Genomic DNA, 25595 nt, shown 5'->3' with positions numbered 1-25595 from the left:
CACAAACCCCGCAGACCACCCCGGCTGTCGCCCTGCCCAGCCACCCCTCCACCCCAGCAGCTCCAGAGCCACCACCGTCGCAACACGCGCCCGCAGCCAGACACGGTCCCCCCCGCCCCCCCGGGGGGGGTGTCTCCTCACCCTGGCTCAGCCGCTCCTCCGCCCGCGGGGGCACCCCGGGGACCCGGCGGCCCCATGGCAGCGCACCGAGGGCCGGCAGCCGCTCCCCTCGCGGCGCCGCTGGCCGCAGCCCGTTCCTCCGCGCCGGGCGAAGCGGGGCCCGCAGCGCCGGGCCCTCCCCGCACCCCGCGTGTCGTCACCCGGCGTCACGCGCCGGCCGCTGCAGCAGCCGCGGCGCCCCGCTGGAGGGGCAGGCAGGCGAGGCCAGAGCGAGCTGGCTGCACCCAGCGACCGGGACTGCCGGCGCGCCCGGAACGGAGGCTGCGCCTCGGAGCTGCTCAGGCAGCACGTTTTATCTGGCAAAATATATTCCCCGGGAGTAAAATCTGCCCCTTTGCTGCGCAGCACGGCCTCGGTATTGCAGGCAGCCGAAGCTGACTGAGCAAGGGCTTTAGGATGGAGAACAACTCGGTGCCGATGCAGTTTGCCCTCATAAGCGCTACAAGTCGGGCAGGTTAAGGCTGTGCGCCCAGACCTCCAGATCCCCTTCACCCTGACACGCCAACCCCAAAGATACGGCAAACTCCACACTGGGCCACCTCCCCCACAGTCTGTCAGTGGAGGGACGCCCCAGACTCCAGCACCCAGGTAACCATGCCAGACCAGGGATGCTCTGGTACATGCTCTGCTCTGCAGCCGCATGTTTTCAAAGGTCTGGACCAAGTCAAGCATCGCCACAGGAAAACATGCATTTAGCAATGGAGTTTCCTGACGGTGGCGGGTCAGTTACAGATGTACCAAAATAAACCCTTTTTCCACCAAGCTGACATTTTGCTTGCTAAATAGCTGATAGCAATGCTCCTTACTCGCTGTCTTTCCAGGAGGCAGGCAGGCAGGCACTGGAATTTTCTTGTCCTCTCTGCACAGGCAATACTTCAGAGCACTCTCCCCAACCCCCCAGGGCCCCAGGAGCACTCTTTATCTTGCCGTTCAATATACATAAGAGCTCAAAGGGGTTGATGATTAAGTTCTTCTGGCTTCAATTTGCTAGCGATAGCTTGTCATTTAAACGTCGTCTGGCAAGTCTGAAACACTACACCCTAGCAAGCGTTGACTTTGGTCTCACCTGATATGCTGGCTGGAGGCTGCTGGGTTTCTGTCTGCAGGTCAAGGAGGAAGGCTGGTGAAGAACCAAACCAAGGGAGATATCTGCCAGCTCAGGGATTGATCTCAAGGGTTGGCCATTCAGCACTTTAACGGGTGGGTCAATTAGTCTAACCTGCCAGAGGTGCAGCAGTTTAGTGAAATCCCCTGGCTAGCAAACCAAGCAAAGGTATTTAATCCTTCAAGAGCAGCAGCCAGCTGGGCATCCCCAATATTGCAGCTAGCTACACTGCCTGCCTCCACTTCCCACTGCATGGAGCAAGTGTGTCTGGAGAGCATAGACAAGGACAAGGCTAGCGGATAAAAACAAAAACCCGTATGACACCCAAGCTTCAATAAACCCTGCTGCACCTTTGGGCGTTATTTGCTACCGTTGCAATTCTCAATTCTAGCCCTTAGAGATCAAAAAGAAAAAACCTTCTTAAATCCTACAGCAAAAAGGAGACTTTCCAGTCACGGAAACATTTTTATGTCTTCTTGTAAAAGAAGCGGGGAACACAGTCCTGCCTTTGCTCCCTGCAATTTAAAGCACATCCAGAGACTGCCATGATCCCAGGCATCACATTTTGTTCCTCCCGAGCCCAGTGTCTGCCTCACCGCTGCAAAAAGCGGAGAAAGGGTCACTAAAGAAAAGCACAAAATAAGTCAGCATCACTGCCTAACTTATACACCCAACCAGAACTACTTTGACCTGTTCAGAGAAAACCATTTTTATTTTAATAGTTGCAGAAAGGGATATCAAGGAATGAGAAATCAGTACAACTTACCTCATAACGAACTACTTGACACAAGCAACCCCTTGTCTAGGGGATCTTACAGCTGTTCCAATAGATTTTGCTAAAGGAATCAGGCCTTGTAAATTTTGTATTTCTCCCAAAAAATAAAAAAAAATCAACAGGACTGAGACATAATCTAACTGACCATGTATTTGTGTATCCATGAAATTTTGGGCAGAATTTTCTTTAGAAGGTCTTAAGCAAATTAAGCTCTTGGCGAGTAACAGGGAAAGTTTTCCCACAGAAAAGCAACTGGCTAAAGATGCAGGATTTTTAAGGGATAAATTCCTATGTTTTCAAAACAGGAGGAAGGTGACAGTGGAATCCCATTCATTTCTGCTTGTACTAACTATTCAACATATTTTTAAGTGATCTGGAGAAGTGGTGGCTACAGTTACAGTAACATGTGCTGTGTAACCAGCATCTCTTCGGCTGGCTTCGAAGGACTACAGCTGGGCTACAAGAGAGCAGAAGAAAGTCAATGCCAAAGCAAGGCATACAGGGAGGAGGAAAAGACAGCAGCTGCAAACAATGTCATGCTTAAAGTGTGTCCAACTTAAAAATTCAGGTGTCTATGGATAATGCTCTGCAAGCCACTGATCAATACTTGACAGCAGTCAACAAAGAAATTTGTTTTGTTTTTTAAACCCCTTAAACTAAGAAGCAGAAAAGACTTAGTGCTGTACAAATGCACTTTGAACATCACGCATAGTTCTGGTCACCTTTACTGTGGCACAGAAAGGAGGCAATGCCAATAAGACAAGACAACTTCTGGGAAGCATGACTGTATCCTTAAAAAGACTGCGCCACCCTATCAACCCTTCGGCAAAGATTAAAATCTACACTTTGACAACATTTTTGAGAAAGCGCTACTAAGATTCACTGGCTGCCTGCTGTAACACCGCTACCTTAGTACCAAGACTACAAGGAAAACTAGAAAAGTATCAGGGGATTTTATTAAAAAGTCAAGTCTGATTCCCAAGCACAACTTAACAGTGTATGTGTGTGTGTGGAAATAAATTAAATCGAGGAAAGTCTTATCTGTCACTTTTGTTGGCAAAATGCTTAAGTCCAAACCAGAGAAGATAAGAGAGAATGCACTACTCTCTGAATTTTCAGTAACACACAACAGCGGAGTAGCAACCCTGAAACATCACTGCACTCCATTTCAAACCATTTTGACTGAAACAAGCTTGAAGCATTCAGCACATCTACATTTTGGCTCAAGCTCTTGAAGAGCTCCAGCCTTTGGGAAGCAGGTGCATTCTTGCAAGTACCAATTAGGAACAAAGTTTCATAGTCAGTCTAGATCTTAGGGGAAGGTATTTTTCAACACAAGCACGCTGCGCTCCAGGCAGCAGGCAAGGCTGGCTCCCACTGGAGACCTGACACAGCACGAAAGTGCTGTCACTCATTAGTCAGGGATGCGTAAGGGAAGCACGGAGCAGCACTGGCTGCCAAACGCACTCCAGATTTACAAGTCTACCAAGCAGCAGGGTGATGTTTCCTCCTCTGGTCACTTGACAGGATCTATAAGCTCCAGTTGTGGCTGGTTTTTCAATCTGAGATGCTACCAGTCTTGTGGGAGAATTTGACAGTCTTGGAGAAGGCGGTAAGGGAGGGCCAGGTTCTGGTTGCAAAAGGATATCATTAATGCACTTCCGTCTGACAACACACCAGACAGCAAAAACAGCAAGTCCCAGCCAGAGGTTTGCAGCCGGCTCCACCACAGAAGAACCTCAGTTACCACCTTTCGAGCTCCAGTTAAGCCTGTACCACCACATCTTCAGGTTGCATGACTGGCACCCAAGCATTTGCCAGCAAACATTTCGTGAAGTCAACAGGGGAAATTTGTAGAGTGAACTGAAACCAGTATTTGGGCAAGCAACTCTTTCCCCTTTTAGATTTTTCTCTTTTATTTCTGTGTCAACCCCTCTGCTCCACACTTGAGCATCCTGCTGACAGAAGTGCCTCTTTCAGGGGAGCCGCTCCTCTGCCACCCGGTTCAGGGCAGCCCCCCCGATGCACCGCTGCCACCATTGCTCCACGCCGCACATGCCAGCAGGGCAGACCCCCACTTTTTTCATGTACATAGCCACAGGTCCTCAAACACCCTGAGCAGAGATGGGAAAAGCCTATTTAAGCAAGGAGGGAAACAACCAAGTGCTGTTGCAGGCCAGCAGCAAAACTAAACTCAGCTTGAGCTACCCACCGCTGCTTCTAAGCTCCACAGAATAATAATTTCCTTACAAGATGTTAAAGAATTCAGCTGCTTCTCTCTAAATATTAAACATGAGCACACATTTAACTTCAGACAGCTGATACCCTAACGGCTATAGAAAAAGCAGTTCTCACCAGCTGGTAAAACAACATGAATTTACAATTCCATTACCAACATGCACAATGTGTGTGCTTCTATGTACCTAATTCTGCAGACACTAGTAATTAATCAATCTTCAGAAGTAAATTGGGCCACAAGCCATTATTTCAAGCTCTGCATGAGGAGTTTTGAAGTGGACTCCCAGACGTGCCCAGTTCTAAAAGTCACTTCTACCGCCAGGTCAGGCTGGAGCGAGCACACTGCCCGATGTCAGCACCACAGCCCACCCTGACATAGCAGCCACTCTGTTTCACATTAGATGGAACCTAGCAAACACCACAGTCTGGGCATAAATCCTGTACACATCCTCTTTGTGCACAGACAGAGTTTTTTTAACCATAAACCAATGCCTATCACTCAGACTTAGTGCAACGACCACAAAAACAGCGATACTTCCTCCACTTCAGCCTGAAAGTGGTGAGAGGGCCCAAGCCAAGCAGAAAACAATCGCATGCTCCCTATAGGATCTCCCGCAGCATTAGAGCTGATGGTTTCAGCTACTGACAGGTGACATTTGAGGAAGTCTGACTTCATTTGCACTACCTAGAAGCAGACCACATAGCTGAGAAGCAAACCAGAAGGATTTCTTTTTATTTTTTGCCCTACAGTAAACTGGGGTAGGGGACAAGCAGCATAAGGTGACTTATAGGAAGTCATGGCAACTTGCAGTATGCTGCCCAAAATGACATATTTTTGCTTTTAAACTAACTTATGATAATTCCCAGAAGACAAAAATCAGACAGATCTTGCTTGTCCAGTGCCAAAGTCACTGCAGCAAATCGGCAAAACCGTGCACATACATCTCTCCCCCACTAATTTCAGAACTTTAGGCTCAGACTAGAGGAGGCAGCAACAGACTGTCCCTGGACAGACGACTGGTAGCAGGAGAGGCACCTCAGGCTGTGTGCGAGCTTAGCACCAAACCCTTTTGTGTTGTTCCATTTTGAGATTCTCTACACAACGGAAAATCTCTAAAATTATAGGTAAAGATGAAGGGAAGGGAAGGGAAGGAGAGAGTCTCTACTTTATCACAAACCCCTAGGAATTGCTTTGCACTGTCATCCTTGCCTGTTGCATTGATGATACCTCCCTCCCTCATGGCAAAGCCAGCTCTTCCCTATGGCAGCTATTTTGGAAAACTCCAGAAAGGACTATCCAGAAACCCTAAAAGTGAAGCAGTGGAAGCGGATATGCTACGTTTAACAGCAAAGTAACGACACAGACTGCGAAGAGAGCAGTCTTCCCCCCTGACAGGTTACTGGATGCACACAGCCTGAGATCAGGCAGCTCAGTTGCTAGAGACAGACAAGCAGTGCCTCTCCACCACAACAAAGCCACTCACATGCTTCTTGCTACTGCCATTTATTTTAAGGACATTTTCTACTTTGCACAGAACACACACCACCCACCAGCCTCCATTACAAAGCAACGCTGGAAGCCAAATGTGGCACATCAGCAAGCGTTCAGCTGTTCTGCTGAAGTCTATTCAGGGATGCAATGCTGTGCAGAATCCTGCAAGCTATTCACATTGGTGCTGTGAAATGCAAGACCCATCCTAGGCAGAGACCAGTGGGACCCACTCAGAAAATATTAACATGAAATCCTACCAAAAGCCATTACAAAAAACTGAAAGCAGAAAGATGCATGGGTATTACCTCCCATCTCCCTGTCGAGTGGTGGGTCATCGTCTGCCATGGAGAAGTCCAGAGAGGCTCCTGCTATTTCCAGCATATCTTCATCACTAGTGCTGCTCTGGAAACTCCCCCGTCGATAGCCTTTCTGATCCATGGCCAGAGCTTCCAAACCTGGGAGCGAAAGGAAATTTTTTAGAGCACAAGTATGAAGATGAAAACTCATTTTCTAAGCCAACTGGACTGATGCCTGCACTTGACACTTTGTCCTAAAGACCAGGAGGCCACACTGCTCTTCCCTTGCGAAGGAGAAATGCAGCAAAACCGCCTGAAGTTCAGGCCAAAACTGGATGCTTACAATTCCAAGTAAATCTCTTGCACTAGATTTCATATTGCCACATGCCAGAAACAAGCACTGGGTCCCAGTATGACATCTGAACTCAACAGGAAAGACAAACAGACACGACAGCAATAAGGTGCCCAAGTTCTTAAAAAAGAACAAGTGTTGAAAACTTTGTGTGGCCAAGCCAAGCCCCACAGAGGAAAATCCTTCTGTAATCAGGGATCCTACACACACGCACTCTCTACTCCTTAGTCCACTGCCTGCTGGAAAAGGACTCAAACTGGGTTTTGAATTATTGGCTGCCAGCCACAAGACGAGCTTGATCAAGGCTATGAGACACACAAACTACAAGCAACTACCCCAAAACCAAGGAACAGCCCCATCTCAGCTGCCCATAGCTCAGGTGCACTGTCCCAGTTCACCCACTACCACTGCCTGTGCTCCAGTGATCCAACTACGACCTCTAACACAAGAGCAGTCCAAATGCCTCAGATAATGTTTTTCTCTATAGAAAGCCAATTATATTTCTATGTTATTGGTCTAAAAAGCCTCTCAAAGCACTTCTATTTTCCCCTTTCTATTTCCCACGAGGACTGTGAATCAATTTCTATCTGCTGATCACTACCAGACAGAGCAATCGGAAATCCACTCTAACAGCAGGCAGAAAATGACTCGGGTCAACACCATGTTCGACAAGGCAGGTGCCATCCACTGATGTATTTTTAAAATAATCTCCATGTGTGCTTTCAACAGGTTTGCAATTACTTCTTTTTCTTCTTTTTTTGGTCCTTTCACCTCCCATGATATCCTTGCATTTGCTGCTAAAGCACTGTGCAAACCGATCATGGAGGAAGGATCCTCACAGCAGAGATGCAGCTATGATGCTCTCCAGATGTGCCAAGTTCACCTACCTGCCCTTCTCCAAAACACAGGCAACTACCAAAACAATCCAAGTGAATGATGATTCTTATCCACCCACACATGAAGCTGCAAAATGCAATCTGGAAGAGTGCTACTAAACTTCATAAATTATCTTAAGTACCCTTGACTTGCTGCCAGACCTAGCCATCTCAAGGAGCTGCCCATACCAGACCACAACATAAAACCCATCATCTCTCCTCCTCTTCTCCAGGATGGCAGGAACTACAAAAGCACAAGCTCTGAAAGCATAAAAATAAACTGAACTGAAAGAAAATATCGAGGTCTCAGCCTCGAAAATAGCTCTTACAACCTGAAAGCAGGGATCTTTTCATCTTAACAAGAAGATAGGCTGTGTTTGCTTTTCTCTTGCAAACATACGTATTTTTCAAGAGAATTAGAGGAACCAAATATGCAGCTCAGCCTTATTTCAGGAAGGGAAAAAGCCAGCCAGCACTTGCAAACAGTACGAATTACACACACTGCAGAAAACACTTCCTATTAAAAAAAAAAAAAAAAAAAAAAAAAAAAAAAAAAAGCCACACCACACAAAAAAACCCTCAACCTTGGCATTTTACAAAGTGATGCACTGGGCTCTTCCATGAGCCTTACTCTGTGGAGCAAATGTTTCTTAACTTTTAAGCTCTGTTTACTCATTAAACTAGTGCAGAACACACCAGTAAAGAAAGCGCTGAGCACTGGCCAAGGGGAACCGGGTGCTTCAGGAAGGCGCGTGAGCTGCTGCACGCCACCCTGCCAGCAGCGATGCTTTTAGCACGCTCTGAAAGCACAAAGACTGCGTGGGCTGCAGTCCTCCATCAGCATGCAGGGAGGACTGAAGGCAGGAGAAACTGAGGAGTACAAAGCAATTATTTGCCAACTAACCATAAAAATAACTAAATTTCATTAGTGCTGTAGTGCACTTCCACTAAGCTGTTTCCAGGGAGCACAGTGGATGCCAGCTCCCAGCCCTTGAGGCTGGGACAACCCCTTCACCCTGGCAAAGAACTGAAGAAACTCTGCTCGTGTCTCACAGGGCCTGTCTGCAGCATAATATGGTTTTATAGGTATTTTACAGTAAGACTCATGTGTGTGTATATGTGGGAGGGGAGGTTTAAAATACGTTTGCATTCACATTTTTGCTTTGCACAAAAAGTGTAAATTCATAGCCCTGCCAGTCTGTTCCTCAGCCAACATGACACTGCCAGCACAGGCAGCCACAAGTCCCTGTTTGAAGAGCAGAAACTGGAGCAATGTTACCTCCTGGCCCCCCAACCCATCCCTAAGTTTGTTCTCATTTACAGTTTTAAAAACCAAAACCAAAGCAACAAGCACAGTACCCTCCAGTCACAGAAGAGACCAGGTAACACCCAGCATGTACGCAGCACAAAAAGGACACTGATGATGGTAATTCTGCACTTGCTTCTCCCCCAAGTCCTACAGCAATCTCTGGAGACACGGGTTTAAGTCCCTTTTTCTAACAAGAACGCTCCCTCTATGGGCGAGCAATGCCTTTCCAGGTTAAACTATGAGCACAAAGAAAAAAAAAAAAAAAAAAAGACTGTTCCCATGCTTATCTATGTTGTTAATTTACCACAATACATCAGGCAACAGCTGCTCCTTTCCTACCAGGCCACAGGTGCCGCCCAGACCATCCCCGCAGCAGGCGTACGTACCAAAGGGCTCCTGATGCACCCAACGCTTTCCGGGGGGAGAAGCCATCATCCTCCAGTTGCTCCCATTCACCTCCTCTGCCTGTCTCTGTCCCTGCTCGTCTTTCCCATCGCAGCCAGGCAAAGGGAAGCAACGAAGCAAAACCCGACCCAGGGGTCGGCCCCGACGGCTGGGAGTGACTCAGATGACAGCACTCACAACCAGGAAGCCAGAGCACCCGGCTGCCAGCCTGCCCAGCAAACCCAGCCCAGCCTCTGCCGCGACGCCGGCTGCAGCCCTCAAAGCCCTTTTCAGTCAGCACCAGACGTTGCAGCTCCTCATGCTTCGACATCACCAGTACACCCAGCAAATCTGCTCCCCCAGCCGCAGCACCTGGCCTCGTGCCAGCATAGTCACCCCTTCCTTGCTGTAAGGAGTGGGACCAGCAAGCCATGGCACTGGTGAGCTCCGGCACTGCCACCACCACCCCGCACCGAGCCCTGGGCGAGCAAGGCATGGGCTCAGACCAGCCCTTCCAGCGTGCAGCTTCAACGCTTTCCAAGACAGAGCGCAGTAAAAGTTCCCACAGCATTTTTGTCCCCGCCGGCAGATGGGAGGCTTGGCTGCGGCTCCACCAGCACCACAAGGACATTGCACCAGAATGGGACTTCAAAACAGGCAAGGAGCATCCCTGACCTGCTGCCTTCACGAGTCCTGCCTGCTGCGGGGGAAGGAGCGAGCTTACCACCTAGCGACTGTTTCATGTGAAAACCCAAGGTCACAGGACTGCCTTCCCCCCACCCCGCAAGATCAGCAAATCTAAGCGGTACTTTGGTAGTTCAGGACACTTCTTCCTCCCTGTCCCCACAGCATCTCTTCACAGGAGCAGGCACATCCCCTCCCATGATTACCAGTGGTATTACCACGATTTCAGTGGCACAGAAATAAGAAAAAAAAAAAAATAGAGTAAGCCAATTGTAACTGAAAAACCAAAGGAAAGGAGAGAAAAATATATCATTTAGCTGTTATGTCAATGCTCCTGGCACCTAGCTGGGAGCTAGCAGAGCAGGGCTTTCCTGCAGCATCCTCATCCAGAGGCTCACAGTGCCATTAAAAAAACCAAACAAACATTTCCAGAGCAGAGGGGGTTACTCCACAACAGAGAAATTTCAGTCTACTGTAAACTAAGTGAGGTGGTTTGGATTTTGCTGTATTCCGGCCCACGACACATGTAATCCTACCAGGCCCAGGCTTGATGTGCAGAATTCAAGTGAACGGCACAAGGGCTGGACACTGACCTTAATCAAGGAGGAAAAAAAACCCCCAACCACCACACAACACCAAAAAAACCCAAACCACCCCCAAAAAAACCCCAACTGTCTGTAATTTCTTCTTTAACGGCTCAAAATCAAACCAACGTGCATTCAAAACTGGAGGCAGCAACCTCGGAGGAGCTCCATGTGTGCTGCTCGTGCTTCCCCCAGCTACACATACTGATGAAAAGGCAACGCCGGGCAGCAGCTCCCGATGAAGGCAGGGTACAGCGGAGGTGACTGTGAAGGCCTGCTGTAACACACAGCCTCCCAGCCGTACAGGATGACTGGAACCGAGAAGCCCTGTACACAGCTGCAGTGCCAAATCAAATACCCCAGGGAGAAGGGCAAGACCTGTCATTATACAGTGACTAAAAAGCCGAATGACTTGCAGCAGGAGGATTTGGGGCACCCGAGGTGCTGCCACACCAGGCTGCCCCGCCGAGCCCCTCGTCAGCACTCGGAGCACATGAGAGGGATTTTACCACCACTGTACAAAGTACAAACAGCACAAGGCAAGAGGAACTCTCCACTTTTAAGTATTTCCTGGCAAGAATAGCATCCTTTGAGGCCTAGAAGGTCTGCCCTCATGTGAAAACAAATCAGGGTTCAGATCCCAGCGGAACCCTTAAAAGTATAATTTCATAGCTGTAAAGAAGCGACTATGCTTTTCCAAGCCATTCCTTTCTCGTTCCCTGTGCCATCTGAAGTGACTACAAGCAATCTCGCCTTCTGCACAGATGAAGCTACAGAAGCAGGTGAGCTGAGAACAGAGGGTGTTGTGGTTTTTACACCATCCAAGTTCCCTTCAGGTGCAGTATGTGGCATACAAGTATCTTCAAAGGAAAATGAATGTCGCTGTTCCCAATGGCCTGGTTTCACAAACAGCACATAAATCACTTAAGGGTTTAGTGGCTCAATTAATTATCAACGTGCCTTTTGCATTTTAAGCATATGATCATGAAAGCATTTATTTACCTACTTGCCCTTCTTGCAGACAGCTGCTTCATTCTTGAGCATCAGTCCACTTCTCCCGCTCCCCTCCTCTCCCCATCGGAGAGGGCAGCTCCCTTCCTGGGGTGCCCGAGGAGTCAGCACTGGAGCAGGAGCCTGGAGAAGCCCTTTTGGCCTGCAGCAAGCAGCTTGGAGCGACGACAGGGAGTGGTCCCAGTGCAAGGCTGACTAGAGCAGCAGGGATCTGCCGCTCCACCCCACAGCTCCACAAAGCATCTCCTCCTCAGCAGCCACTTGATCAAAGGCAAACAAACACCAGGCGAGCTGTTTGCGTTAGGTAAGGGCTGTATGGCTGGACTGAAACAATAGATGGTTTTAGAGAAACTGGGAAACCTACCAACACAAGCTGAACACAAACACTTGAATTGTTTTAGTGCTTGTTTAGGGTTCTTTTGTTCTTCTTTGGCACATGCTCACACAGGCCCCAGGCAAATGATATTCCATGTTCCAGTCTGACATCCTTCCAGCAAGGTAACGCACACCATCATGTTTCACCAGGTAACACCACATCGCAGCGTACGAATCCTGCGATGTTTCCTTGGCACTTTTGTATGTCAGGCTGATACAGCATGTTAATGGACTCACCACCACAGGATGCTCATTCATTGACAGACACAGACACTTAGAGCTGAGGTCCTTAAGTCTGCATTAGTATCACCTCTTCATGAATAATTCGTCATTCCACATAGCTTAAGCCACTCAGCCCTGCAAAGTGGAAAACTCAAGTGGAGGCAAAACATCAATCACCGCTGATTTCATCTTCAGCTCATGAGTAACTGCACTTGGCTTCTGAATAAAACCTTGTTTCTGGAAGTGTTGCTAATAGAATCGCATATACTTGCCAGGAAAAGCGTATCTCCAGAAGCAAGATGTTCCAGTGTTTTATTTATTAGATTAGCAATGACCCACAATCATCCACCGCTGATTAAAGAAATGGTTTAGCTGCTGCAGATGCTTTACATAAAAGGGATTTCTAAAAATAATAAGAAAAAAAAGCAGCAGCCCATTTCTCCTGCTTTACCAGGAATTTCCACAGCTCACCTCAGGGAAGCAAAACATACTCATATGGCACACTGCAGGAAAGCTCCTTGGGTTTGTCACAAAGGCAGCTCAGGGCAGATTTTTTTGGGTTTGTTTTCCTGGAGGAGGAAGAGGAAAGAGGCCTTCAGCTGCATGCTCTCTTTCCTGGAATTTTCCACACAATACACATGAAAACACTTAACACCTACAATGCAAGAAGTCTTAATGGCTTTGAACTGTTCAGGTCACTGAAGAAATCACAATTTATTTCCAGCAGATCCAATGAGAACAGGGTGCTGTGTCTTGTGAAGATAAAGACCTCATTACTCAGATCATAATCAAGCGAGTGCTGAGCTGTTCCATCCCCACTTCTAATTTACAACTACATTTCCCCATCGGTACCTGGAAGGCATACACCTCAGTAAAGGCCTTGTACAACTTTCCAAAACTAATATTTTTGAGGCAAGTTTTGACAGCCGTCATAGGCACACACGCTGTGCATGCTGCTCCCAGTCCCTGGGTACATGCACAGTGAAACAAAAATCAAGTAGGAACGTGCTTTCCAAGTGCTTTGGGGAGAAAAAAGAACAGCAAGACACAGTGGCATGGGAACTCTGGAAACATCTGGCTTCCCGATGAGAGAACAAAGGCTGAGGATATCCAAAGTGCCTGCCTTGTTAGTGTTACTACAGAGCCTGAGCCAGCCCAGCCGCCACACATGGACCTCATGGGTTGCACAGGAGGCGAGATGGAAAAAAAGCAGAGAGAAGCCAAAGTCCTGGGGAAGATCTGCTCCTGAGAGCCACCCCATGAACAAAAGGCTTTAAGGAAACAGCTGATTCTCACTCCTGCACTGTTCTTTCCTTTCTGACAAAGCCCACTGTCGCATCCTGCGGTACTGACAAGCAGAAAGATATTATGAGCCAAGGTCATGCAGGCAGACCTTAGACCAGGAGCCAACAGCCGCAGGGCTGTATCCCCATCCTGCAAAGCATCTTGTGGTTTCAGCTAAGTAATATTATGTGCTGTGGTGTCTACATCCTTATAGCAGACCTTACAGCAGCCTTCCAATACCTAAAGGGGGCCAACAAGAAAGCTGCAGAGGGACTTTTTACAAAGGCATGTAGTGACAGGACAAGGGGCAATGGCTTTACACTAAACATGGGTTGATTTAGGTTAGGTACAAGGCAGAAGTTCTTCACCATGAGGGTGGTGAGACATTGGCCCAGGCTGCCCAGAGCAGCTGTGGGTGCCCCATCCCTGGCAGTGTCCAAGGCCAGGCTGGACAGGGTTTTGAGCAACCTGGTCCAGAGGAAGGTGTCCCTGCCCACGGCAGGGTTTGGAACTAGATGGTCTTTAATTTTCCTTCCAACCCAAACCGTTCTATCATCCATGAAACAGGAGAAAAGCTTATTTACTTCTTGCAGGAAGTTGTTGGTTTTGAACTACTTGCATGAAGAGTACCTTGGGTCCAGGCTAGCGGCACGGGTAATTCACACTGCACGCGTTCACTCAAAACAGCCCTCTTGGTGAAGAGAAAGAAATTCCAAAAGAACTGCTGTGTTCACGCTCCCCATCCTAAAACCGCACTGGGAGCTTTTCCACTGCCACAGCCATACCCCCAGGCATGACTTGAAGCAGGTACCAACAGAGACGAGCTGCTCTGGCAGCACGAAGTGGCAAGCGCACAACTGCGACCAAAAGCACTGCCAGCCCTGTACAAGACCGGTGCCAGTCCTCCAAAAGCTAAAAGAAGCGTTGTTTAGCACAAGTTCAGCTCAGCTGTCACTGGCAGCATCAGTAAATCACAGCTCACTATTAGAAACTTATTTTCTTTGGTTACTTCCTCTCAGTTATCTGCTGCATCAATTGGCTCCTCCAGGAAACATCATTCTCCCTCCCTCTTCACGGGCGTGCTCCAGTTCTTTGCAATATTAATCACATCAGGTATAGCTAAGGAATTGTGTTAAAACAAGCCAAGTCACATTGAAGAGTCAGCAAACAAGACTGTTTACAACATTACTGGACTTGCCAATTGTTAGGTTGCTAAATCACCTCTGGCAAACCAGGTCCTGTTTTGGATAGGGACAAATTCCCATTAAAAACTTCTTATATTGACATGGGACAGCAACAAGGAAAGCTCTTGCACAGAGAGGAGTTATCAGCAAGTTTCAGTGCCCCAAAGTGATGCACAGACCAGGGGAAGCAAATGCACCAATATCAGGCACCAACACGTACACAGGATTCACGTTTCCTACAAATTCAGCAGGGAAACAGGTTTCTAAGCAGTCACTGGCAAGGCAGTGTTAACTCCCCAGTCAACACAGATCCCTTCTTACCTTCAGGGCCTTTCCTGTTATTTGAAGGGGAATTCAGAAGCAGAAGCAGTCCTACAGCTGCTTGCAGGTTGAAAGCAGATTACATTTCCAACAGATAGCATCTTTTCAGTGTTCTACACCACTACTTCCTAACAGCCAAGAAGCAGTTATTCCTGGTAATTATCAACATGCAACCACAGCTCTCAAACCAACCCACCAACCCCTAAAGCAGTAAACTCCCGTTTAATCATCTTCGTTGATAATTGCCTTTGTTTTTGTTGATACTGCCTTTGTTTTTTCCTACAGTGGACTACAACTACAAGCTGGGTCATACAGGTTCTGGCTGTTGGAAGCAAACAGCTGCGTGGGAGACAGGAACAGACAGGAAAGCCGGTACACCAGCATACTGGAGATGCAGAGCCAGGCATGCCACCCCTGCCTGCAGACACCCAAGGATGACTGTCGGAAGATGCATGCAGCCAGGCTGACCCCGAAGTCCCTCTGAACAGCCATGCTGCTCTTCTCTGGTGGTTTGATTTTTTTTCCCGTTTCGCTTGAGCAGGTATCTGTGACGCTTCAGATAACTGGCTATTCAGAGAGACAGACTATACCTTGGACTTCCCAATACCCACTCCTGTTTCCACAGTTACGTGCTGCTTCTCTCTTCTTCCAGGCTAGACACCTCTGCCTCCGACCCCTGGAGGCATGCCCAACACGAGCCAGCTGGCGTTCAGGAGAGGACCAGCAGCAAGGCCAGCCTGGGTCCTGCACAATCGCCATCCACATTACCAAACAACATTTCGATATGCATCCCTCTTGTGATGCTGACCAAGGGCTGCAGACAGATCTCAGGACCAGGCTCATGTCCTAGTCACCCAGCTTTCTCCAGAGGGTTTGCTTTTTTAATCCCCTTGTACAGTATCACCCCTATTGTCGCTTTACTCAATTTTCCAATCAAAGCAGCCTGACTGATGTGTTTACTGGGATGACAGACATTTCAGTGCTTTTCTCCAGCAACCCCTGCCTTTTTTAAGATGCTTCAACATACAGAAACGCAGTAAGTGCCGAGATGCAAGTCAGACCATCTTGCTTTTGCTGGGTTGATTTTTTCTTCTCCTTCTAAACTTTTTGTAATTTCCATTTTAAATTCCAGTTAAAAATCCACAGTCTTAGCTCAGACACCTCTTCCCAAGAGCTTCTTCACAAATGCTTCTCGCTTCTTTTCAGGTTAATGTTTTGACAAAAAGCAGCCTAACTTGAAAATGCAAAACACCAAATTTACAGACTGTTTGTGATTGTGCCATGCAACAGACAGTTAAAGGGATTTTGCTACTGGCTTTTAAGCTTTCTGTATTTTCCAGACTAAATTCAGTTATTTACAGCAGTTTCCATGCTGAAACACAACCAACAGTTTCTCTGCCATTACCACCCTCTTTGGAAATTCACGATGGTGAAAATGGTTGACTAGCACAGTTCTGCATAGGAGTACCAGCTGAGCTAGGGCCTTGTTTTTAAAACATACCTGTGTAGCTGGTAAGCAATGACTCCAAAGTGTCTACAGGCCATTCTCAGTTTAGCAAATCTTCAACAACAGAGCCAGATGTCACTCCATTTATCCAGTCTTCCCAACTCAAGTGGGAAGAGCGTGAAGTGGGATTAACACATGACCCAGCATGAAACAGCCAGAATAGATGCAGGTGGTTTTCATTACGGAGACTGCTTCAGCATTCAGAATAGACCTGACACAGTTTTCATCCAGAAAACATCAAAAACTTGGATGAAGACTCTAAAGCCACCTCCTGCCAAAATCTTTAGTCTTAAAATGGATCACAAGCAAAGCTGTCCTCACAGCCAACTCCTTCCCTAGGGGAGCTCTGGGAAGCAGCATATCTCTGTGGGCCCCGTTTTCGTTAAGGAGGCAGGCTTCTTCTTGGATGGCAGTTTCCAAGGTGAGATGGCCACAGACTGTGCTCAAGGAGCTATGGCCAAAGTCCACACCCACAAGAAGTGGAGTTAGGGGCTCCCAAGACACACGGCAGCGAAGTCACTGAAGCGGCCAAAGGCTGTAGGACCTCCCTCCATCCTCTCCCCATGATGGGATCCACAGGGACCAGTCCCACGACCTGCAGCTTCGGTCCAGCATGGCACAACCTGCAGCAGTTCACAGCAGCGTACCAAGCACAGCACATCCACCCCAAAAGCCAGTGGAAAAATAACCTGGATGCAAGATGAGAAGATCTTAATACAGAACAGTCTTCAAGGCAGTATGAAAAACAGCAGTACTGGCCAAATATGGTTTTTACAAAAAGTGTTCTTTCCACTTTATAGTAGGGAAGCACACAGAGTACACATGCCAGCTTCATTTAAACCCAGACACCCTTCAAGGCTCAGTAGCATTTCCGCAATGAGATTCCTGATATTGTTGTGAGGAGATCCCAGGAACTCATCTAGCAAGAGGCTTGTATTCTCTCCCCCATTCCCAAAAATATATCATTACATGGTCACCCAAGCAGCATAGCTCCTCAAACCTCACGCAGCCAGTGCTCTACAGTCATATTCACCCACGGATGACAGCAGCACCCACAGACACCCAGCACACACACACGGGTCCCCCGCACCACACAACACTCCAGACAGTTTCACACCTCACGCAGAACCACTTGCCAGACAGCAAGTTTTTAAATACTGTTGGGGTAAACACAAAAGGACAAGGCAAATGAGAAAATAAGTCAATTTAATAAAGGTATAGATAATTTTCTACTTCCCAACTAAAACAAGTTACTGCAGCCACAGAACTAGTGTGTTGTAAACTCATTTCCACTTTTCAGGTTAAAAATGTAACTCCTCATAGCCACACACTATTCATACACCATAATCAGTAGCTGTGTGACACTAACACAGAGGATCTTTACTTTTGGATTACATGACTTACAATCATCCTACTCTTTCCACATGTGTTACATTTAGTTATTCTACTGAAATTCAAAAAAGGACAAGATTTTGCTGTTACAGAACTGAAGTCCTTCAGATCTAATGGAGAAAGCTTATGCCCAAAACTGTATCAGACAAAAAAAAAGCCAGATAACTACTGATGAAATATCATCTCTCCTCAAACACCACCACTTTTTTCTTCCCCTTTTCCTTTCATTTTTCTCCCCCTCACCCCCCACCCAATAGTAAGGACCATCATGGCTAAAATAGCAAGATTTCAACAAATATTTATAATTATATTTTACAGTCCAGCTTAGTTTCAAGCTTGCATAAAGCTTCAGCTAGAAACCTGTCATTTCATACTCTTCTTAAGTGCCAAGTACTGTATCTCTTCCAGCAGAGCAACTCATCTTTTTTGTTTGTTTTATGAGACACTTCACAGCACACCCCAAGATGCAAACATCACATAAATGTGATATTGGATTAAGACATATTTTGGGGAGACTGCAGTTTTGCTTCTTGCTTGACAAGGTAGAAAACACCCAAATTACTGAAATATAGGCTACAACGAACCTAACAGGGGATTTTCTGAGGCACAAAGAGAATGTAAAGCACTCAACTTGCACAAAATCTTCAGTGAGAAAAGCCTCCTTAAAGCCTCCCTGTCCCGATGGTAAAGGGGTTACGGGAGGAGAACCAAAGCCCTGGCAAGAACTACTGCCAAGTTTCCCCAGGGAGGTGGCATTAATAATCCAAAGAGATGCTGCCAAATTGCAGCAAGAATTACAGCTGGTACACACTGAATGCTATGAAGCAGCCAGGCCCCAAGCGTTGTGCACGCAAGTTACCTTTCCAGCATCTCCCTCTTCACAAAATCCACCTGAGCTGCTTGGCACACATGATGCAGCTGATTTTATGTATTTTTGTCAAAGCAATGGATTTCATCCTGCTCACAGAGTCCTCCTCAGACTGACTGTTTATTTGACCCAAAGTATACACACTCTTTCTGTATACAGTCTCTAGATATTTAAAAAACCAGACATTTCTGAAGAGGGGCACAATAAAAATGGCATTTTGGAAGTACTGAATTGCAGCCCAACAGGTCTGAAAGCCATTGCATGGAACCAGAACAAGCTAGCACACAAACAACAGGGCAAACTGGTTGACTGCAATATTGAAGCACCTCTTGGGACTCTCTGAATTTCTACAGATAGTTCAGCTTCCTACAAAACCAGGACACACATTCAATAGCTCACCTTCTACCCTCCAACAGCAGAAGCCACAACGTTTTGGTGTCAAAGTGTTCTGTAGCTACCCACAACAACAGCACTCTCAAAATACAATGAGGTTCTTCCTTTGGGAAAAGTGCAATTTGGCTAGAGAGCAAAGCACCTATGGCCACTGAAATAAGCAGTCTGGACCCTCTACTTAGTTTCCAGCCAGGTTTTCAAGTTTTCCTTTAGGAGTCGAGCCTCTGTGGTGGCACACCGACCTCATCCACAGCAGGCAGAGTCACCATGATGGCTTCAGACCCTCTGTGAATAGATACCTTCTATGCTCATCGTTGTAAAGTGTTCCGGAAAATGCAACTGCACATATATTTCATCAGGAACTGTTCTAACGTATTGTCCTGCAGCACCTAGGAGATCACAGACCCTGCATACCCACACACAAAGGATTTTCCCTTTATCAATAATGGTCCTTACAGTCACAAAGAACAACAGAAATGGACTGCCACTGACTGCAGCAGTATCTCTTTTATTTAAACTTTTTAAAAAAGTTATATTGTAGCAAGTGTCATTAAAAAAGAAAAAAAAATCCAAAGTAATTTTACATATCCTGTGTAGGTCTCACTACAGTACTTAAACTTCTTGAGAATTTTCTGCTTAAAACAAAAACCAATGAAAAGGCAAAAGGACTATAAAATGAAAATCAGGGGCATGATTAAGACCTCCCACCCCCCAAAAAGCCACCAGATGTCTCTATCTGACCAAAGCAGTCATCTGGATTGCCCAAGTGTGCCTGTAGGGTCCCTTTGTCCGAATAAAACACATATACATCCACTACAGATAAATCCAAAGTTCAGTCAGTTGGCTGCTGAAGTTTGACTGAAAGAGCCACACAGAGACAGAAGGAGCTTCCGCAGCAGCCTGCTCTGCCCGGGAGACAACCTGATTCTGCCCTACAGCACGACCACTTCTTTCTTCTCCAGATTGCAACAGCATGCTGCGACAGTCAGCCTCCCTGGAGACAGTCTCACCCATTCCTCAGCCCTGCGAAACAAATGGCTGCTGCGGAAATCCCTGAAGGTTCCACCCCGAGGATGCAGGGACACACAGTCAACATCCCACCTTCCACAACAGAGCCATGCAGAAAAGGAATGACTATAAAACACCCCCAGCGTCACCACAAGCCCCAAAATGCTAGTTTTGGTGTTTCCACAGCACTCTGGAGTATCTGAGTATTGGCCTCAAGCCAAAAGCACAACACAAACAGCTGCAGCGTGACAGTAACGGGTACGCAGCACCACACAAGTCCAAATTATCTGGCTTTGTAGCTTCTCCTATCAAGCAGGGATGCACCCAGGGTTACCTGGCTCTGCCTTCTGATGCTGCCCAAGCTACACCAAGGAGATGGGTGAGCTACCACACTTGAGAGACTCATCCAAGAAAGAGTCTTTCAAAACCAGAGCTTGCAGTCCTTCACAAACAACTGCACATGAAACTGTGCTGCATAGCCAAGAGTGACTTGTTATTCCAGAAGGAATAATTAAAAGCATGATGCAAGATGCACATAAATATTCAAACCCACGCTGTCAGTTCTGCACCCAGACTTGAATCTAAACTCCTGGATAAACCCGCTGGATGAGTCTAAGACCAGATGATTGTAATGTCAGCCACCACCAGCCCTTGCCTGGCTGCGCACGCAGTCTGGGATGCCAGCCACCTGGCTGGACTTCACCCGACCAAATGACCTGTGATAGTACATGAATGAGCACTACTTCTGTGTAAGCATGCTCAAGGTAAGGAATTTTGAGGGGCAGGTTTGCCTTCCTTCACTAGTGACCAGATCCAGCTGCAGACACAGCTGGTGCCACCTTCCACATCAAGGATGGAAGAAGAAAATGAGGAACCGTGACAGAGGGAAAGACATGTATGGGTGTTGGGGAAGGAGGAGGTAGATGAAGACAGATGCAGGGCAAAAGAGCAGAAGCAGCAGGCAAGGCTTCAGAACCTATGGAGCTGCAGCAAGCACCTCAGTCTGAGGAGGCGATGCCGCCATCACCACACAGGCACATCCTCGAAAATGCAATTCCCAGGTAAAAAAGGAAAATTTGTATACATTACCCAGCACTTAAAACCCTCATACCAAATCTAGGAGGCAGCCGCACAAACCTAGGTGCTGCAGGTTTCCAGGCATCTCAGCAGCAGGACACCCTCCACAAGCACTAAACCACCTACCACCACCCCATGCCAGAGCCACTTCCCCTCTGCACCGTCGGCTTTTCCTGATTTTTGCTGAACTTCACTGCCAACAGCTCGCATGACAGTAACAACTGCCAACCTAAGAGCTCACTCCATGATTCCTCGCATTAAACCAGTTGATCATGAAGCACAGCTCTTCATCCAGAACACAAGTGACTCCATGTTCTAATTGCACGCTGCAACATGACAACTGCACAATCAGCTTCTTGCCTTGCCAAGACATCTAAAGCCAAAAGAATAATGTATCATTAACTGATATTTCCTGAAAGAATGGTGTTACAGCCACATTTCTTACTCAATTACGAGCTTCAAGGCTTTTTTTTTTTTTTTTTTAAGAAAAACAACACCCAAACAAGAAACCGGATCAAACACAAATCAGACAATGACTGCAGGAAAGTATTTAGATGAAAGAAAATCTTGCCTCACAGTGTTACCCAGTCCCGAAGTGCAGTGGGGATGGCAAGAGCACATGGCAGCAGAAAGCAGCAGCACGGCTGTATGGCAAGGGACATGAGAGAAAAGTACATCTGTGTGGCACAAATTCCCAAGAACCTCCTACAAAACATGTCAGGAGAAGAGAAATAAGCTTCAGTGTTTTTGGGCCCATGGTGATTTTCTAACTTCTGCAGCTTTCTGGCAGCTGAAGATCATGACTTACTGAGTCCACAAGGAGACCAAAGGAAATTTGCCATTATGTTTTCAAGTGTGTGCAGTGCACAGGGTGGGTTAGAAGGTGCAGGTACAACACAGCTCTATTAAAAACCCACTTTTGGTTAGGCGCCCCTCCCAGGCCATTTTGGCTTCTACAGTTAAGGGAGAACAACTGTTAGTGACAAGGCCACAAAATCTTGGCAAACCAAAACCAAACCTCAAAAGATATTTTGGTACAACCAAGTTTAAGGTCATATACCAAAGACCTTCAGCTATCGCTAAGCAGACAGTGGGAGGCCATTTCAGAAAGGAGCAGCTCAGCAAGGCTCCAGCTTGGGCTGGGAAAATGACAATTTGGCCATTGCGTCCCAAAGCATTAAAAACAATTTGCTCTTTTATACAACCATAATTAATTTAAGCCATATTTTAAAAACAAAAAAATAATACTGGTTTTGAGTTCTTCTGGGAACAAAGGGAGTCAGAGGCATAGCAGTGTCTGCCAGTGTCCCGGCTGCCTCCCAGGTGCTAGCACTCACAGTCCTGCCCCACAGCCACCCAGGTGCTAGCACTCACAGTCCTGCCCCACAGCCACCCAGAACAGAACCACCAACACCTGGGAAACTACAAAGTGTGCATTTCACAAACACCTGCTCTGCAGAAGTGTAAAAAGTTAAATCATTCCTTTCGTTCTGGCTGCAAAACAAAACTGAGGTACAACCTTCAAGATTAACGAAGGCTTTAAAACTTGGGCAAATGAAAGCTCACAACATCCAGAAGCTGGTAACGCACACTGTATTAAGGATTCCCAGGCTCCGGCCACCCTAATTCTTGCACCACCTATTCCTAAAGGTGGACGGAAAGAAAAGTAGGTGGCATGCCCGCAGCAGCTCATTGCATTGCTGTATGCTGCCCAGTCCCAGTTCTCCGCATTTCGCACCAGCGCTCACCCACAGGAGAGGTCAATCGCGATTACGAGAGGATCATTTACCCATCCAACAAGCGGCATCGGTACCTTCGCCCAAGGCTCAGCTGTTCCTGCCTTCACTCCGAAGCTTCTTAGAGCTGCTGGAAGAGAAAGAGTGACTTGCTCGGGCGAGGAAGCTCAGGCAGGACACACAGCCTTCCCAGCACCACGCTGCAGGGGGAAGCCCCGGCCCCGTGCCCCAGGCGTGCCAGGCACCGCACTCCTGCCAAGCGCATGGGGAACAACCTGCCTGGCACAGGTGATGTAAGATGAAACACTGCACAGGTCAAGAAAACCATCAGAAGGTTACCTGTCAAAACAAGATAGGAATTGGTTACCTATGAAGAAGAACGTAAAAGACCAGGCCTGGAGGCAGGGCCTGAGTCTGCTGAACCTAGCGACAAACCATGACGTTTGGCAGGAACAGTAAAACCCTTCGAGCTTTAAGTGAACCACCCTCATTATATGCTAATTTTAATAGAAAAAACACAGCTCCTGGTCGAAGGCCACCCGCCTCTAGGAGCGCCCCCCCCCCCCGACCGGCGGTACCTTTGACCTACGGGAGGCGGGCGGTACCAAGAACATGGAAGGGGTGCGGAGGCACCTACACAAACCCCGTGGGCACTGCCCGCCCTGCGCACATTTGTAAAATAAACAAATACCCGGGCTCGGGTATGCCCGGACACTTCCTCCCCCGGGGCAGCCCCCACCGCGGCCCGGCCCGGGACGACACGGGGCCCCGGGAATTCTCCGGGATTCTCCTCAGCGTCCCATGCCGGCCCTGCCCAAAGCTCCCGGTTCCCAGCCGCGACGCCGCGTCCCTCCCCACCCTGAGACGGGCGCTGCGGCCCAGCCGCTCGGCCCTAGCCCCTGCCCCCGGCCCGCACCTCGGCCGCCTGGGCCGCTCCGCCGCCGCTGAGGCCGAGCCTGGCGCCGGCCGCCCCGCGCCGCTGCACTGCGCGCTGGGAGGCCCCGCCCACCGGCCGCGGGCCGGGCAGGGCTCGTGCGCAGGCGCACTGCCGCGCGGGTGAAGCCCAGACACCCTTTGCCGGCGCCATCTTGAGTGTGGGCGCCGGGCTCTTAAAGCGGTATGCTCCCTGTTCTGCAAGGGCGGGGGGAAGCGAGGGGAGAGGGTCCCTGCGTGAGGCCACAGCGCGTATCGCACCTCCCCCCTGCCCCTGTCCCCATTGCTGGCACGTCGCACCGCAGACACCCCCATTGTTGATCCCCCTATCGCTGAGCCCCCATCACTGACCCCCCCATCATGGACCCCCCCATCGCTGCTCTGCCCTCTGCCTCCACCTCGAGCCCCACTGGGACCCCCCATGCTGACATTCTTGGGGAAATGGTGGACCGAACCTAAACTCCTCTTGTTCTTCCCCAAGCTCAGCTCTCCCAACACCATGCAGGCCTGGGCTGGGACATCCCCGCTGCCAAACTGTGTCGGGGGGCGTTTTTCATCCAGCCTTAACAGTCAGCATCCCTCCCTCCCTTGCCTGCGGTCGGGGCACACAGAGTTTTTCTCCCTAAATGCTTCCAGCTGAAGGACAAATCCCTACATGCGGTGGGGCAGTTCCCAGCCCCCAAAGTGCCGCTGTGCTGGGATGCCAGTGGGAAAATGTTCAGGGGAAAGGCAAAATTCTCCAGCCCCAGGAATACTTTTTCCCTCTCAATTCACTAAATAGGTACAAAGGATGTCAGCGCTTGCTGTGACCCACGGGCAGCCCATCCCTCGGGACCGGCTCGCTCACCTCCGTGCCCCCGCCCTGCTGAAGGGCAGCCAGCCGGCACTCGGGGGGGTCCCTCGGGGCAGAAGATGTGTAAAATGAAATAAAGGTGGATGTAAAGCAAAGGCTCAATGTCAGCTTTTTACCTCCAGGTCTGCTTCTGGCTTGTGGTGTGGACTGTGGCCACTGACGACAACCTCTGTGCCCCTGGCCAGGGCAGAACTGGGGGCTGGGGGCTCTCCCTGCCCCCCCAGACGGGCTCCATCCCTCCTCTCCTCCAAAGCACACAAGTCTGGAGGTGAAAAGGCAGCCCTAAAAAACCCAGCATCCCTCCGCTTCCACCCACCCATGCCCCACTAGGTGGGTACCTCAGGGCTCAGGGAGCTAAACCCAGCTCCCCCCCAGCCCAGACCCCCCGGGCTCTCCCGGGACGCTCCCCGTGATCCCCCTTCCACCCTTGTACCAAACCGGGCGCACGGTCGGAGCGGAGCGCTGGGCTGCTGTGTGAGCCGGGGCAAGGAGAGCCGCCGTGCCTCAGTTTCCCTTCTCCCACCTGTCCCCATGGGCCAAGCACCTTGACGAGGACTCAAGGGCAGCGGATTCTCCGAGGACACACACACACACCCCGGCACACGAGCACCCTCAGCAGCACCGAGCTCCTGGGAGCAGCCGCCGCGGCGGTTATGGGTGGTGCCCCCAGCAGATGCCAGCCCCCCGCCCGCAGCCCTGCCACCGGCACCCACCTCCCAGTCGGGCACCAGTCCCGCCAGCGCGCTGGGGACAGGCAGGGGTGCTGGCAGCGCTAGAGGGCAGCAGCGGTGCGGGAGGAGCCCCGGCCAGGCAGAGTCCGCCACCAGTCGACAGCATCTTGCTGGAGCATCCCTGTTACCCCTCGGTGCCCTTGGACGTGTCTTCCCCTCCTCCCACGGAGGCTGGCTCAGAGCCTGGCTGGTTTCTTCTCTGAGCCTGGAAGCGTGGCCGGTCCCTGCCAGGAGCCAGGGCAGCAGAGCGCGGAGCGGTGCTGAGGGCACGGCTGGGTGGTGCTGCTGGAAGGGAAGCAGGACCCTGCCCCATTCCTGGCCAGAGGCCTGGGGGAGGCCGCCCTGCGGGCGCGGGGGACCCCAGCCTCTGGCTCATCCTTGTCCTGGGAGCAGAGGTTCACCTGGCTGGGAAGTCGCTGCAAGCTC

The 25595-nt window shown here is 49.2% G+C and overlaps 1 protein-coding gene across 12 annotated transcripts in view; it reads right to left on the bottom strand.

The window, feature by feature from the left end:
- Positions 1-23618, bottom strand: part of LOC119157169 (H(+)/Cl(-) exchange transporter 5) — a 43969-nt gene extending 20351 nt beyond the window's left edge. For 2 of the 12 annotated variants that reach the window (XM_037407739.1, XM_037407740.1), the window contains exons 1-2: positions 9009-9196; positions 6096-6245 (exon numbers count right to left, since the gene is read on the bottom strand). In XM_037407739.1, the coding sequence (XP_037263636.1) occupies positions 6096-6245; positions 9009-9057 (199 nt within the window). In that variant the 5' untranslated portion in view covers positions 9058-9196. Of the gene's footprint in view, positions 1-141; positions 283-6095; positions 6246-9008; positions 9204-11276; positions 11610-11729; positions 12018-22664; positions 22992-23568 lie in introns of those variants that run through there. The other 10 variants (XM_037407747.1, XM_037407742.1, XM_037407746.1 and 7 more) reach the window with 10 other exon arrangements.
- Between the last annotated feature and the right edge of the window lie 1977 nt (positions 23619-25595).

This window comes from Falco rusticolus, chromosome 14 (assembly GCF_015220075.1).
Source record: "Falco rusticolus isolate bFalRus1 chromosome 14, bFalRus1.pri, whole genome shotgun sequence".
NCBI lineage: Eukaryota > Metazoa > Chordata > Aves > Falconiformes > Falconidae > Falco > Falco rusticolus.
The sequence above is the reverse complement of the archived record's forward strand: the minus strand, read 5'-3'. Positions and strand labels throughout refer to the sequence as shown.